The sequence below is a fragment of the Crocodylus porosus genome, unplaced genomic scaffold, assembly GCF_001723895.1.
Source record: "Crocodylus porosus isolate Cpor-Errol unplaced genomic scaffold, CroPor_comp1, whole genome shotgun sequence".
Lineage (NCBI taxonomy): Eukaryota > Metazoa > Chordata > Crocodylia > Crocodylidae > Crocodylus > Crocodylus porosus.
Window position 1 is genome coordinate 65925399 of NW_017728943.1, and position 12947 is coordinate 65938345.

Sequence of the window (12947 nt, forward strand, 5' to 3'; positions counted from 1 at the left end):
ATTTGAGGCCTCCTGTGGATGTGTATACTGACCCCCTAGTCCCAACGTTACCCTGGCCCCTCTCTCTTACCTGTTTGATTGCTTCGCTCGTTGGTCTGGGCTGGGCTGTAGTTGTGGGTGCTGTTTGGTCTGGCAGTCTGATATTTCCTCTGCCATGTGTGCCATTGTCCAGCACACATGGAATGACGAGCAGTGGCTGGATGGCTTCCACATGAACCAGGCCACCTTCTGAGTCTCCCTCCAGCACTTCTGTCCCCACCTACAGTAGTAGGACACCAGCATGCACCTGGTCCTCCCCACAGGCACTTGTCTGGCCCTCACTTTACTGAAGCTGGCCACACCTGCCAGTCTCTGGCACATTGGACACCTGTTTGGCATGGGCAAGGCCACCGCCAGGGAGGCCATCCTGGAGGTGTGCAGGACCCTCAAGAACATGGTGGCACACACTGTGCTCTGCATCCACGACCCCCTGGCAGTGGTGGCGTGGTTCCATGCACTGGGATTCCCCCCAGTGTACCAGAGTCCCAGATGGAACCCACATCGTGGTCACCTGGCCACCCCACAGAGACTGCCCCTATTACAGCCGCAGGAGATTTCACTCCATTGTCTTGCAGGTCACCATGGACCACCATGGCACATTCACCCAGATGAGTGCTGGCTGGGTGGGCAGCGCCAACAATGCCCATGTGTCTTGCAGCTCTGGCTTGGCAGGACTCATGGAGGGAGGCACTTTGCACCAGGAACCCCAAACCTGTAGCTGGACATTGTTGTGGTCCCACCCCTGCTCATCAGGGACACTGCCTGCCTGCTCTTGCCATGCCTAATCTGGCCCTACAGCTGCCAACCGGACCCCTGCCAGGCCCACCTTAACTGGTGCCTGGGCCGCATCCATGGCCTAGTGGAGTGCACCTTTGGCAGCCTCAAGGGCTGCTGGCACTTCCTCACCACCTGTCTCAAGGTCACCGAAGAGAACCTCCCCTGGGTCATCATAGCAGCCTGGGTGATACATAACATCTGTTAGGCTCAGGGGGAGCTGCTCTGTGAGGCCTAGGCAGAGAAGGTGTGGTGGGCAGGGGACACCTGGTGGCGGGAGCACCACCTGCAGCAGCAGTGACAGCAATGGGCCCCACACTACCTAGGCACCATGACAGCTATGCACCCACCAGCAGAGGCCAGGGCACTGGGTGTAGGAGGCTACAGCTAACCACCTCTTCCTGCACTCCCCTCTCTAGCCCTCCTGTTCCAATGCCCACGGACCCCCCCATGCCCACCCATCTCCAGCACCATGCTCACTGCAGACGTGTGTCAGAAGAATAAGTTTTTATCCTCTGCCAGGCACTGTCCATCGCTAGCAGGGCTGCTGTGCAGTCCTGGCTCTGCTGCTGGCAGCTCTGGCTCTGTGCCCACCTGGAGTTAGGATGAGTGGTGGGCCTGGGCCCAGTTGAGGGGGCTGGGTGGTGGCGGGCCTGGTGTGGGGGCTGGGACAAGGACTTCTGGTGGCTGAAAGCCACAGGACCTCCTCCCAGACCCAGGCAGGGGCCTTCTTTTGGGTGGCGAGCAGCTGCCAGGGGGCATGTGGGGCTAGGATTAGTAGCCAGGTGGTGGGCAACACAGATGTGACCACCAGGGCCAGAATGGTGTCCAGCACTTGTCAGTCATTGTCCATGGCCTGTGCTGCCCAGCTCAGGATGGCATTCTGCTCCTGCAGCACCTGGAGCCACTCGTGCTCCAGGGTCAGGAGCTCGGCCCAGAACTCTCAGTCTACCTGGTGCCACTTCTCCCCATGCCAGTCCCATGCATCTTCCCAGGTGATAGCCTTCACCCATCAGAGCTATGCATCCTCCGCACACTCTTCTGAGACCACCACCAGCCACTGGAGGAGATCGGTGTGGTCCATTGTGTGCTTCTGATGAAGTCAGTGCATCTGCAGTGCTTCAGCTGTGGGCACTGGTGATCCTGAGGCCACATGCTTACTGCCAAGCATGGCCTCTCCCCCGTATCCAGCTGCAGGACCTGCAGAGCCATGAGATAGAAGCTTTTTGTGACAGTTTGTGCTGCCTGGCCTCAGATCAGGGGTCAGGCATGCATAGGTGCCCAGGGACTGTGGTAAGCCAGCATGGTGTGCAGATGCCTTATGGCAACCCCACCCCCCTGGGGAGGAGCTGGTGCTGCTCTTGCCTGTGACTCATGGCTGGCCCTGGGGCTGCAGAGCTGGTGAGGTAGGTGGTAGCCAGGGCTTCCCAAGCTCCTGGTGGAAACTGCAGCTGATGACCTGGGCAGAATGGGCCGCTGGGCACCTGAGGGTCCCTCCCCTGATGACATGGCCTGTGGGCTGCCCAGAGGGACACACAGGGCCTGGACTGCCCTCAGGCTCCCTGTTGAGTGTGCCCCACAGCTCAAAATGTCTGCAGGCTTTTAAAGCCTGCAGGTAGAGTCTGCCATAGAGGTAGCCCAGCCCTGAGGCAGGAGAGGCTCCTAGCCCAGAGCCCTGGGGCTAGCCTCTGGCCAGCCCCCTAGTGGCTGGGCAGACCCGGGAACATATTTGCTCTCGGGTCATGTCTACACATGCATTACTGTGCAGTAACTAATCCCACTTAAATTTGCTACTTGCATTTGCAGGTAGCAAATTTAAGTGGGATTAAAGGTTTGTATTGTGCAGTAAGTGCAAGTACATATAGATAAGTACACTTACTGCACAATAATGTGTCTTGTGTAGATGCACCCACTGAATACATCACTCCTAGGAAGCACTCTCTCTTATGGCATATTAAGAACTTTATATCTAAAATCTCCTATTAAAAATGCTACTACTTAAATAGTTCTTAATTCATCCTTCTGCTTATATTGTGTTTTTGTTCATCAGAATTGTACAATCTTTCCAAATGATGAACCACTTTTTTCTTTCCTGTGGGTAGGATTAATGGTAGAGCTTAAGGGACAAGTTGCCCAATCTATCAAATGTGCATACCCTAGAGATCTCTAAAGAAGACATGACCACATCAGTGTATTACTGTCACTTATACTGGCAAGAAGCAGGTACAGAGATCTGAAGAAAGTGTAATATATTGAAAGTTGTGTTTGCTGCTTGATGTTATGCAAACACCAAAGACAGCAAAATCTGTGAATTCTGTTTATATTGATATAAACGAAACAGCTCTCATACATAGAACTATGTTTTTTCGTGGTACAATTCCACTTAAGTCAATGCAATTTAAAAGGATACATTTGGCTAAAATTCAGTTGTGTATTTAATATCTTGAGAGTTTTTAAAACTACACCGCAGAATAAATATATTTAAGAAGGAGCAACGGGTATGAAAAGGGAAAGTAGAGATAGCATAGAAAGGGGCATGAAGGTGAATTACCTTACATTTTTCAGCAGTTATGATAGTGTTCTTTCAGATAAAGTATGTTAAGTTTGCGAAGTGCTAGATTCTTTCATTTGGTATGTAGTAGGAATTGCTATTTTGGCAGGTGCTATCAGTCCCAGAATAGGCATGTTCTGTGCAGCTGTGTCCCCTCATATCTTCTCTCATCTGCTTCCCTCCTTTATCATTTTTCACCCTTCACTTTCCCTTGTCCTTATTCCATCTGTCACTGAAGCCTGCAGCCACCTTTCAGTATTTTCCTCTGTTTGCTGCTTTATCCTCTTCCTTTTTTTTCTTAGGACTGCTCTGTTGCCTCTCTTTTTTCTCTCGTGCACACAACTATATTCATTTAATGAAAACCTTAGTATATTGGTCCCATTGTAAGAGCTAAGATGACTGCTAATCACACTGTCCCTTTCCAGTTTGTTTGCATTGTCCAGTCTTGCTGGTTTACTGAAGTGAATTATGAAATTAATCAAACATGTTATTGGAGTGAAAAGAAAATACAAGCTACAGACAGATATAAAAACATAAGGAAGGTCAATGGAACACCCATTTGCTTAATCACATCTCTATGTTCTTGAAAAAATGAAATTTTAGGTCATGACAAAATACCACACAATTCTTCAAATCTGCCAAAATGAACTTTTGTCCTCTGATGCATTTATTTAATATAGTCCATAGCTCATCCAATATGCCATCATGGGATATTTAGAGAGATTTTTTTTTCCAATCCATGAAAGAAGGAGAGTGGCCAACCCACATGCTTATTTTTTCTTATGACAGCTCTTACGATAGCTATTTTTGGTATTATTAGAATGACAAGAGATGAGTTATAATTTAAATACTTTGCATATGAATAATGGTCAAGGGTCTGGTAGCAGAGTACTGTTACGGTTATTTTACAGAAACTGAGGCACAGGAAGAATAAGAACAGGATTTCCAAAAATGAATTCCTATAATGTATTTGTAATAAAAATTAAAATCTTAACTCCTTAATTATCTAAATAAATAAAAACATATGGAGAACTGACAGATCTTACTAGAATCAGTGGAAGTGTTGGTTATTCCCTGTTTTTGAAAACTTTGCTATTTTATAGGCACCTGCCCATCACTGTATATTTTTATGTATCTAAAAAATGTTCTAAGGCTAAACAAGAAGTCTGTGAGTGAACTTAGAACATTCTCCTGAGTCCTAGCTTTGTATCTTTAGAACAAGAATATTTTTTCCCATACTTTCACCCACACATCAGTGTTATTCACCAAGATCTGGCCATATTTGAAGAACCTATGCTAGAATTACATTTGGCAGAATAAAGACTCAGTCAGCTACAGGATTAATGAAAAATGAAAGCATCAGTGGGATGCCCTTCTCTCTCAAAGCAAGAGAATCAGCTTTGGTGTGTTGGGTGGAATGACTGTTTATTCCATTGGTTTATTAAGCCATCAGAGGAGTTTATTCCCATTTTGTGCCCTAAATACCCTGCAGCAGTTAGTTACATGGAGGGACTAAATTTTCCTCTGAGATATTGTTGGCTACAACGGGACCCCAGTGGTAGTGCAGGATTTATGATTAACTTCATGATCTACAGTAAGACTGTCAGCCTAAAATATTTTCTAACTTCCTGTCCATGCACTTCAGTAAAACTGTGGCCCTGAGCACATATAAACATGCCTGTCTGTCATTTGGAACATGGTAGTATCATGCTATCAAGTAGGCATTTCACAGATTAAAAGGATTGAGCTACACTTTGCACTTTGAAGCCAAAATAACAATAATGAATGTTTCTTTTTCTGTTTCAACAGAATATATATTAACTGGAGGAAAGGTAATCACACTTGTGAGCATATACAGTATTCATCATTCATTTAAGATTCCTGCAATGTCTGAATAAATGTCATATCACAAATATACCTGATATACTTGCTGCATCTACATGAGATATGGACTGTGCAGTAGCCCCTGACTACTGCACAGTAGCATCTCACAGCAGGAAGCATGATGCAATGCTACTGCACAATAGTCTTGGGCTACTGTACATTCAGCATCATGAACAAGCCATTTGGCAGTGCTACTGCGCAGTAACTCTGGTTACTACAAAGTCATTTAGTACTTGTTTATAAAATTTTTAAATGACTATACAGTCAGTGTCTCATGTAGACACAGCCACTGTCTACTATAAGCTGAACCTTCTAGTCCTTATTCTAGCAAAACTCTTAATGCAACTTTTACATGAGAATTGGAGGTTTGGCCCAGTATATTAACTGGATTCATTTGGCCACTGGTACAACCTCACTGACCTCAATGTTTTTACAGCAGTATAAAGAAGTGAAAATAGCCATTGGCACTGTTGCAGAATTGGATCCTAAATTAGGGAATCTGGACCAGATTGTAGCATTGTTTTAAATATTTAAATAAGTTTGCACTGCATTTCTCCATGCTTAATTTAAGAATGTATTTTTGTAGTCATAACACTGCATGGATTATTCTTACTTGTGAGTACAAGAGATCTTTTAAAATAGATGCAATCTCTTTGATGGCTTATGTTTGAGATCACAGATCTATTTTATTATATTGCTGACCCTTTATCTACAGAGTGATCTTATTGATTTTTGTTTTCAAATGAATGTTTATATTAAGCACATTAACCTTTTAGTTTATTTTAATTTTGTATGCAATATCTCTGTAGCCTGTTGCAAATTAGTAATCTAGACATTTAAAAATTTTTTTTACACATCATGGCATCATTTAAGCAAAGTTTTTGCTTTTGAATCAGTAATGTTTTAAAGTATCTCTTCTACCTCCTAGAGAAACTATATCTAGGGATTAACAAGATTGTTCACTGGAATTCATGTGGAAGCATAACTGCAGTAGCTGAGAAATGATCATGTTTCCTTTTAGTTCTCAGCAAGAGTAATTGAATGTTGAATATCTTACTAAACGCTGGACTGTGACAGTGTGTTAACACTCTGACTATCTCCTAACAGCAGGGCAATTATTTGCTGAGTGGGATTTTTATAAATCCCCTGGCAGTAGTATGTCCTGATAATTATGATGAAGTGCACTGGTCAGTGTTGATTCAGCAATCCCATCTCCAGCAAATATTTCATTCACAGCTCTCCTTCATGCTTTTACTTTTATGGCTTTTAAAGATCTGTTCGCTCTTTTCTCAGCTTGCTTAGTTTTATACAAATTATAAAGGAACTCAAAAGTATTTTCAAGTCAAAACCCATTTTTTTTTGCTTAGATGCTCTCCTGTTTCCTCAAAACACACTATGTATTGTTACATTAATAATGGGGAAAGAGACATCTTTCTTCTGGTAAAAAGAGCCATGAGAAAAGTAGAACTTTATTTTCTCTTCTTATCTCAGTAATCAATCAGCCAGATATACTACCTCAGAGATTTTTAAAATAAATGATTGTTAAAAGAAGCATTTACAATTTATGATGGTAATATATAAGGTACTCTTTTAACTGAACAGAATTCAGGTAGGAAAATATTTAACACAGAACATTCCTTCAATTGCAACTTGATTAAAATATATGGAGACAATGTATGTTTTCTAAAGACTTCGTGGATACATTTTATCTCAAAAAAATAATTTTCATGTGTTTATGCATATTTACAGTTCATCAGTTATACTGACCAGGTTATAGTTTCTTAAAATTATGATATATCATAAAGTTACTACGTTATCTTATGCACTAAGCCTTTACACGCAACTGCCCCATTAGCTAAATATAAGCCTTCTTGTCTTTGCCATATTTTCCCTATTCCCTTCTTACATTGTGAAATTTTGCATGCAATCTCTTAGATGCAGAGATCTTTATTCTGGAAGTCACCTAGTAAATCCTTTTGAACTGGAAATGATAAATAATAATTGAAACAAAAATATGAACACACTCCTAGATGCTTAGGATCAACTTAGGATCAGTGATAAGAAATGATACTGGATAGGGGAAAAAAAGAAATGTTTTCTAATAATTTCATTAATCTAATGAATGTATTTTTGTATTCTAACATTTCTGATTTATGTTTCCGTGTACCATACATAAATATGAAGATAAAAATGATTGGAAGAACGCTAAATGATAGATTGTTAGAAATGCAAAATGATTCAAAATATTAATGTAATGCTAAGGATGACTGGGTAACAAATGGTACATTTGCCAGTATGCTTGACCTGACACAATTAATATTCTAGTTCATGCTTGGTTTTCCATGATGGAGGGTCTGATGTGGAGAATTCTAGGGGAAAAATATATCCCTCTGTGTGTGTGTGTGTGTGTGTGTGTGTGTGTGTGTTGTATAACTCGTTTCTCCTTTTTCCCCCCGATGAGTCAGAGTCATAGCCTTAAAAAAAATCTGTGTTTTCACACCTCATTTGCCATATTCACCACTGGGCCACCATTCAGCAGAAGGGCCTGACGCAAGGAGGTCAGTAAGAAACTATTAGCAGAGCCCTCTCTTGAGATTTCTTTGGTCTTATTGAGTTGGAAGTAAGCATGACAGTACTGCAAATAACTCAGTTGTAGCTTTTTTAACAGTTAGCACAGATTTCCCCATAGTGTTTGTCACTTCAGAAAATTGATCCTGAAAATGAAGTCCCAGAAAGCCAGCTTTGACAGAGGCCCTTCTCAGTTGTGAAGAACATGGATACTGAAAAATGTGTCATGGTCCCCACAGACTAGATGTGATTTTGCAACCTACAGTAATATTTGCTCAGGGAATATATCCTACTTAGAGAAACTACTTCCACTAATAAAATATATATATATTTCAATCAAGATACAAGATAATTTCTTAAAATGGCTAGTTTTCTACCAGTGATTTAGGAATATAGTTTTACCTATGACAGTTTTGTAGTTGAAAGAATGGTATTTGGAGGTAAGAAAAACAAAGAGACTTAGGTAATAATTCTAGTATATTATATCTGAATTCTTGAAGGTATGAAAAGATATTCAATGTCAAAGGCTCTTATGCTTCTGCAGGCTGCCATCTTCCTGAAGGACCCCAATTAAGTGTTTAGCAATAAGCATATGTGTAAGGAGTTGCAGGCATAAGGCTTTGATTTACAGAGGTGTTTTAAGATTGGTAAAGATGGGCATGATCTGGAGCACATAAGTGTACCAAACAAGCTCAGGCTGTTTCCTTGAAGGACCTGAATCAAGGGTTTTCAAACCAATTGCTGGCAGAAACTTAGGGGGAAGGGAAACACATGATTTCAAATCTGAATCTAGATTTGAACTGCAGAGTTTGGGCTCATTTCTTTCTAACTGAACACCGAGACACATAAAATTATACTTTAACTCAATTAATAAAAATTTCTTGAAAAAATTTAATATTAATTACTATGACTTTGATGGAGCCCTCGCAGAAGGATTCAACTGCACAGATCCTTATCTCCATGTAGAGTTCTACTTCAGTAGGACTACAAATTCTTTTTCAGAATCAAGGCTACTATTTGCATTTTTCTGAATTAACTGGAACTTTGTAAGAATTGATTACAAGCAATCACAACCTGAAATACATTAAAATATACTTTCCTGCCACTATAAAGTGGGAAATATTTGAAGAACAGCCCTTCAGACTATAGCCTCTAGTCTAGATGAATAAAAAAATGTTTTTCAGAAAGGGATTTGCTCATGAGGCCATTTGCATTTTTCCATCTAATTTACAAACATAAGTGACCTATACATGTGCTTTATGGTAGGGGTGGGTGTTTTAATTAGAGCAGTTCTCGGGAGCCACTCTAATTAAAATGCCCACAGCATCTTATGTATTTTTTATATGTTTTAGTTATAGCATCCTGCCACAGTTTTGAAACACAGGGACCCTGCATACACAAGAAGCTGCAATGCACTGATGCCTTCTGATTAGAACACTGATTAATCAAGTCAGCTTCACCTCATTCTAATCAGAATGCATTGGAGTACATGTAAAAGTGCCCACAGTTTTAAATGTGGGATATTTCAAATAGTTATAGTTGGAGTTCTCAGTTCCAAAAAACATCCCTGTTCATGAACAATGCCTTATTTTTATTGCTCTTCTTTATTTATATCACAATGTCTAAAAGCACCAAAGATCTGGAACTTACTATTCTAGACATGCTACTGATGCGTCTAAAGGAAGATAGTCCTTACCCCATCAATGGAGATGCACCAAGGGCAAGAAAGAGGCACAGGGGGTAGGAGTGTTTCAGACTAGCACCTGCAGAGATCACTTAGGGGATATCTACATAGTCTCCCTCCTGACTCTAAGATGGGCTCTGACAAAATATGCTTACTCATTCCTGCTCAGGCAGGGACTAGCAATTTGACAGAATAAACAACTCAGGAACAACCCTAAGTAGTACAGATTTGAGCACCCCTGACTCCCTCCAAAACTGTACTTAGGTTGTCCCAAGGAAGTTTGAGCATGACCCTGTGATATGTACTTTGATCTGCTCTGAGCTGCAGAGACATCTCCTAGGTGTTTACAAATCAATACAATCTGGAATGATACTAATGTTTCAAACAGGCTGATATGTAAGAGTAATCATAGAATTAAATTAAACATTGTGAGGTAGTAATGCAACTTCAGCCAGGATTCAAATATAGAGTCAGATAATAAAGTGTAGCTGAACTACATAGAACAGTGGTTCTCAACCTTTTACCCAGCAGGCCAGCTGGGCAGTGCCCAGTCCAACCTTGGGCCTGATCCCATCTGTGATTCAAATCCCATGCCCAGGGCCCCATCCAGCCATGCAGAGCAGGGAAGGGAAGGCAACCCGGCCCTAGCCTGGGCCTGCAAGGGGGGTAGGGGGATTCACCCAGCCCTGTGGGGGTGGGAGGGGGAAGGTGGCATGGCTCAGCCCCATTGGGGGGAGGGGGTGTGGTTCAGCCTCAATCTGGTCCTTGCGGGAAGAGGGCTTGACCCAGCTCTGCAGGGGAAAAGGGGGCATGGCCTAGCCCCAGTCTGGCTCCATGGTGGCAAAGAGGGCAAGGCCTAGCCCGATGAGGGGAAGGGAGTGTAAACTGTTTCTGACTGGGCTTGGGGTTTGGGAATTTGGCAGGAGGGATAGTGGCAGCATTAATAGCTATATTTATGCCTGCTGCTAAATTTCCCAATTCATGGGGAGCCCCATGAGCCAAGGCTCCATGAGCTACATTTGGCCGGTGGGCTGTAGGTTGAGCACCCCTGGCACAGAACACAGATCATACATTTTTCTGACCCTGGTGCAACCCCCATTTCAGACCACCTGTTGAAAATATAACCAAGGTAGTGCTATGGTGTCTTCGCCAAGCCCCCCATTTCTTTGGTCCAGATGTCTTATTTTGCCATTCCTCTCCTGCAGGCCCAGAGGAATGGAGAGAGAGACTGAAAGAATTCTTTCTTTGTTTTTTTACCAACAGTGGAGCTCTCATCTGATAGACCATTAAAATGGGGCAACTCGGAGCTGGAGAATCTGGCTCACAGAATTTAACAGCAACATTTTTAATAAACTATGATCTGTGAATATCTATGTCTAATAAACAGTGAGTTTCCTAAATCCTTTATTTAACTTTTTGACGCCAAGAATTAGTATTTCCCAGTGGGTTATTCACACACACATCATCTGCCCAACCCTAAGAGGTTAACACTTTATGAGGAGCTTGATATTCAACTTAATTTTCTCAGGAAGATGAAATACCATTCCAGAGGAAAAATGCAGGATTATAAACTTCTCTTCATTGCACCACTGATTTTCCCAACTGATATATTCCCCTGCATCTTTTATGCAATAGTTCTTAACAATTAAGAATATGCCAAAATCAAAATTACAAATATTTTACCTGTACAAATGTGGTTAGAAAAGGCCACACATGCTATAAATACATTGTTTTTACATTTATCACCTATAGAAATCTACAACAGTATGTAGGTTATTTTCTGGCATATGTACTTTAAGCAGATGTAATTTATCTAATCATAGAGGCAGTAGTTTTGTATTATAGGTATAGTGATTCTCATGTTCAACAAATCAATAAGTTATTAAGGTAGAGTGAATAATTAACACTTAATAAAGTTTAAATAAATTAACTTTTTCTATTTGTGAATTGTTTGTATACCAATTATAACATTCTCAGGTTTTTCATTATTTAAAACGATATGGGAATGTATTTTGATATTCACAAGTTATGACTAGTGGATATTGTCAGTTCTCAGTTTGAAATCTGTGCTTCATTGTTTAGATACATAAATAATTTCATATTGCTTTTATACCCTAAATAGAATTTCTAGTGTGAGTTATGAAACTCCCAACTTAGTGCACAATTTTGAATTCTGCTTCCAGTGAATATTTAACTTAACTATTCGTTTTTTACAAATATTCACATTTGAAGGCCTGTATAAAGTTAACATGAAAGTATTGCAAGGAAAGTAAGATAAGCTTTAAGTGAGTTCTTTCCAGCACAATCATTCACTTATAGTTGCAAGAATACTGCCAGTTCCTACTCTCCTGAGGCCAAAATGTGGCTTAGCTAGCATGGTAGAGCAGAGATTTAAGGGGACATAAGGTGTCCACAGATAAATTTAAAAACTATTATTCTACTGTATTACACATTTTAATACTTTATATTACAAGGCAAGTTTAAGAATATTTGTTTTAAGTTGGGGATAGATTTGCTCATATATATTTAACATCTTTATGTCTGGCTACTTGCTGTGGAAGTTGACGTGATTGGATATGACTGGAAGGAGAGCTGGGTTTAACATTCAGTGGGTTCAGTCCTGCAGTGCGGAAAGCCAGCAGAAGGTTTAGGTACCATATAAGTCCTACATCAGGCTTTCTTAAGTAAGACTTCAAGGTCACACAGGGATACAGGCTTTTCTACAATGTCTGTAGTCCCATGGAAACATTTCTTCTGAAACATTTGTCATATAGCTATTTTACTGTGTTTATTTACTGAATAAAAAAGACAAGTTTTAAATTATTGGAACTCAAGAAAATGTATTTCCTCTTTAGATTCCAGGTGTTTTTAACTCACCATTCAGACCATCACCTGATCCCATGGAACTACGGTTGCAGAAAGCAAAGCCCTTGAGCCACAGACACCAGCAAATAAAAGAAAATCTTACTAAAGAGACTTCTGATTTTCCAACTTGTACAAGTTCCTGGACCTTCCCTATGGTGCAGCCTCTTCCACCCATTGCCAGACAAAAACCTCAGGTAATGTGCATCAATAATTCTCTGACTAACTCTGTTGATAACATTCTTGTTATTGATAATATTGGTCCAGCCATTCAGGACATGTTCTCTTTCAGAGAAATATGTTTTGATTTTGAAGAAAGAAAGAAAATATTTTATTAAAGTTAAGGAGATGCAGCTACACTATGCTGCATTTGAAAAAATAGGAAGATTTTAAAATTCCAAGAAGATATTACACTTATTACATGCAAAATCTCCAGTTACAGATTTAACAATTATTATACAATTATAATATATAAATATAATATAAAAAAATCAGAGATGATACAAAAGGTAACCAACTGAAAATGAAACATTTAGACTGTGTACATTTAGGGAGATTAGGGGAAAATTAGATTGTGTTAAAAAC

General features: G+C 41.0%; 1 protein-coding gene across 1 annotated transcript in view; it reads left to right on the forward strand.

Annotated features, from left to right (window-relative positions):
* The window catches only part of SPATA17 (spermatogenesis associated 17), a 153334-nt gene that overhangs the window by 78866 nt on the left and 61521 nt on the right, over positions 1-12947 (forward strand). Inside the window, exon 7 of the mRNA XM_019549483.1 lies at positions 12356-12559. Coding sequence (XP_019405028.1) covers positions 12356-12559 — 204 coding nt within the window. The remainder of the gene's footprint in view (positions 1-12355; positions 12560-12947) is intronic.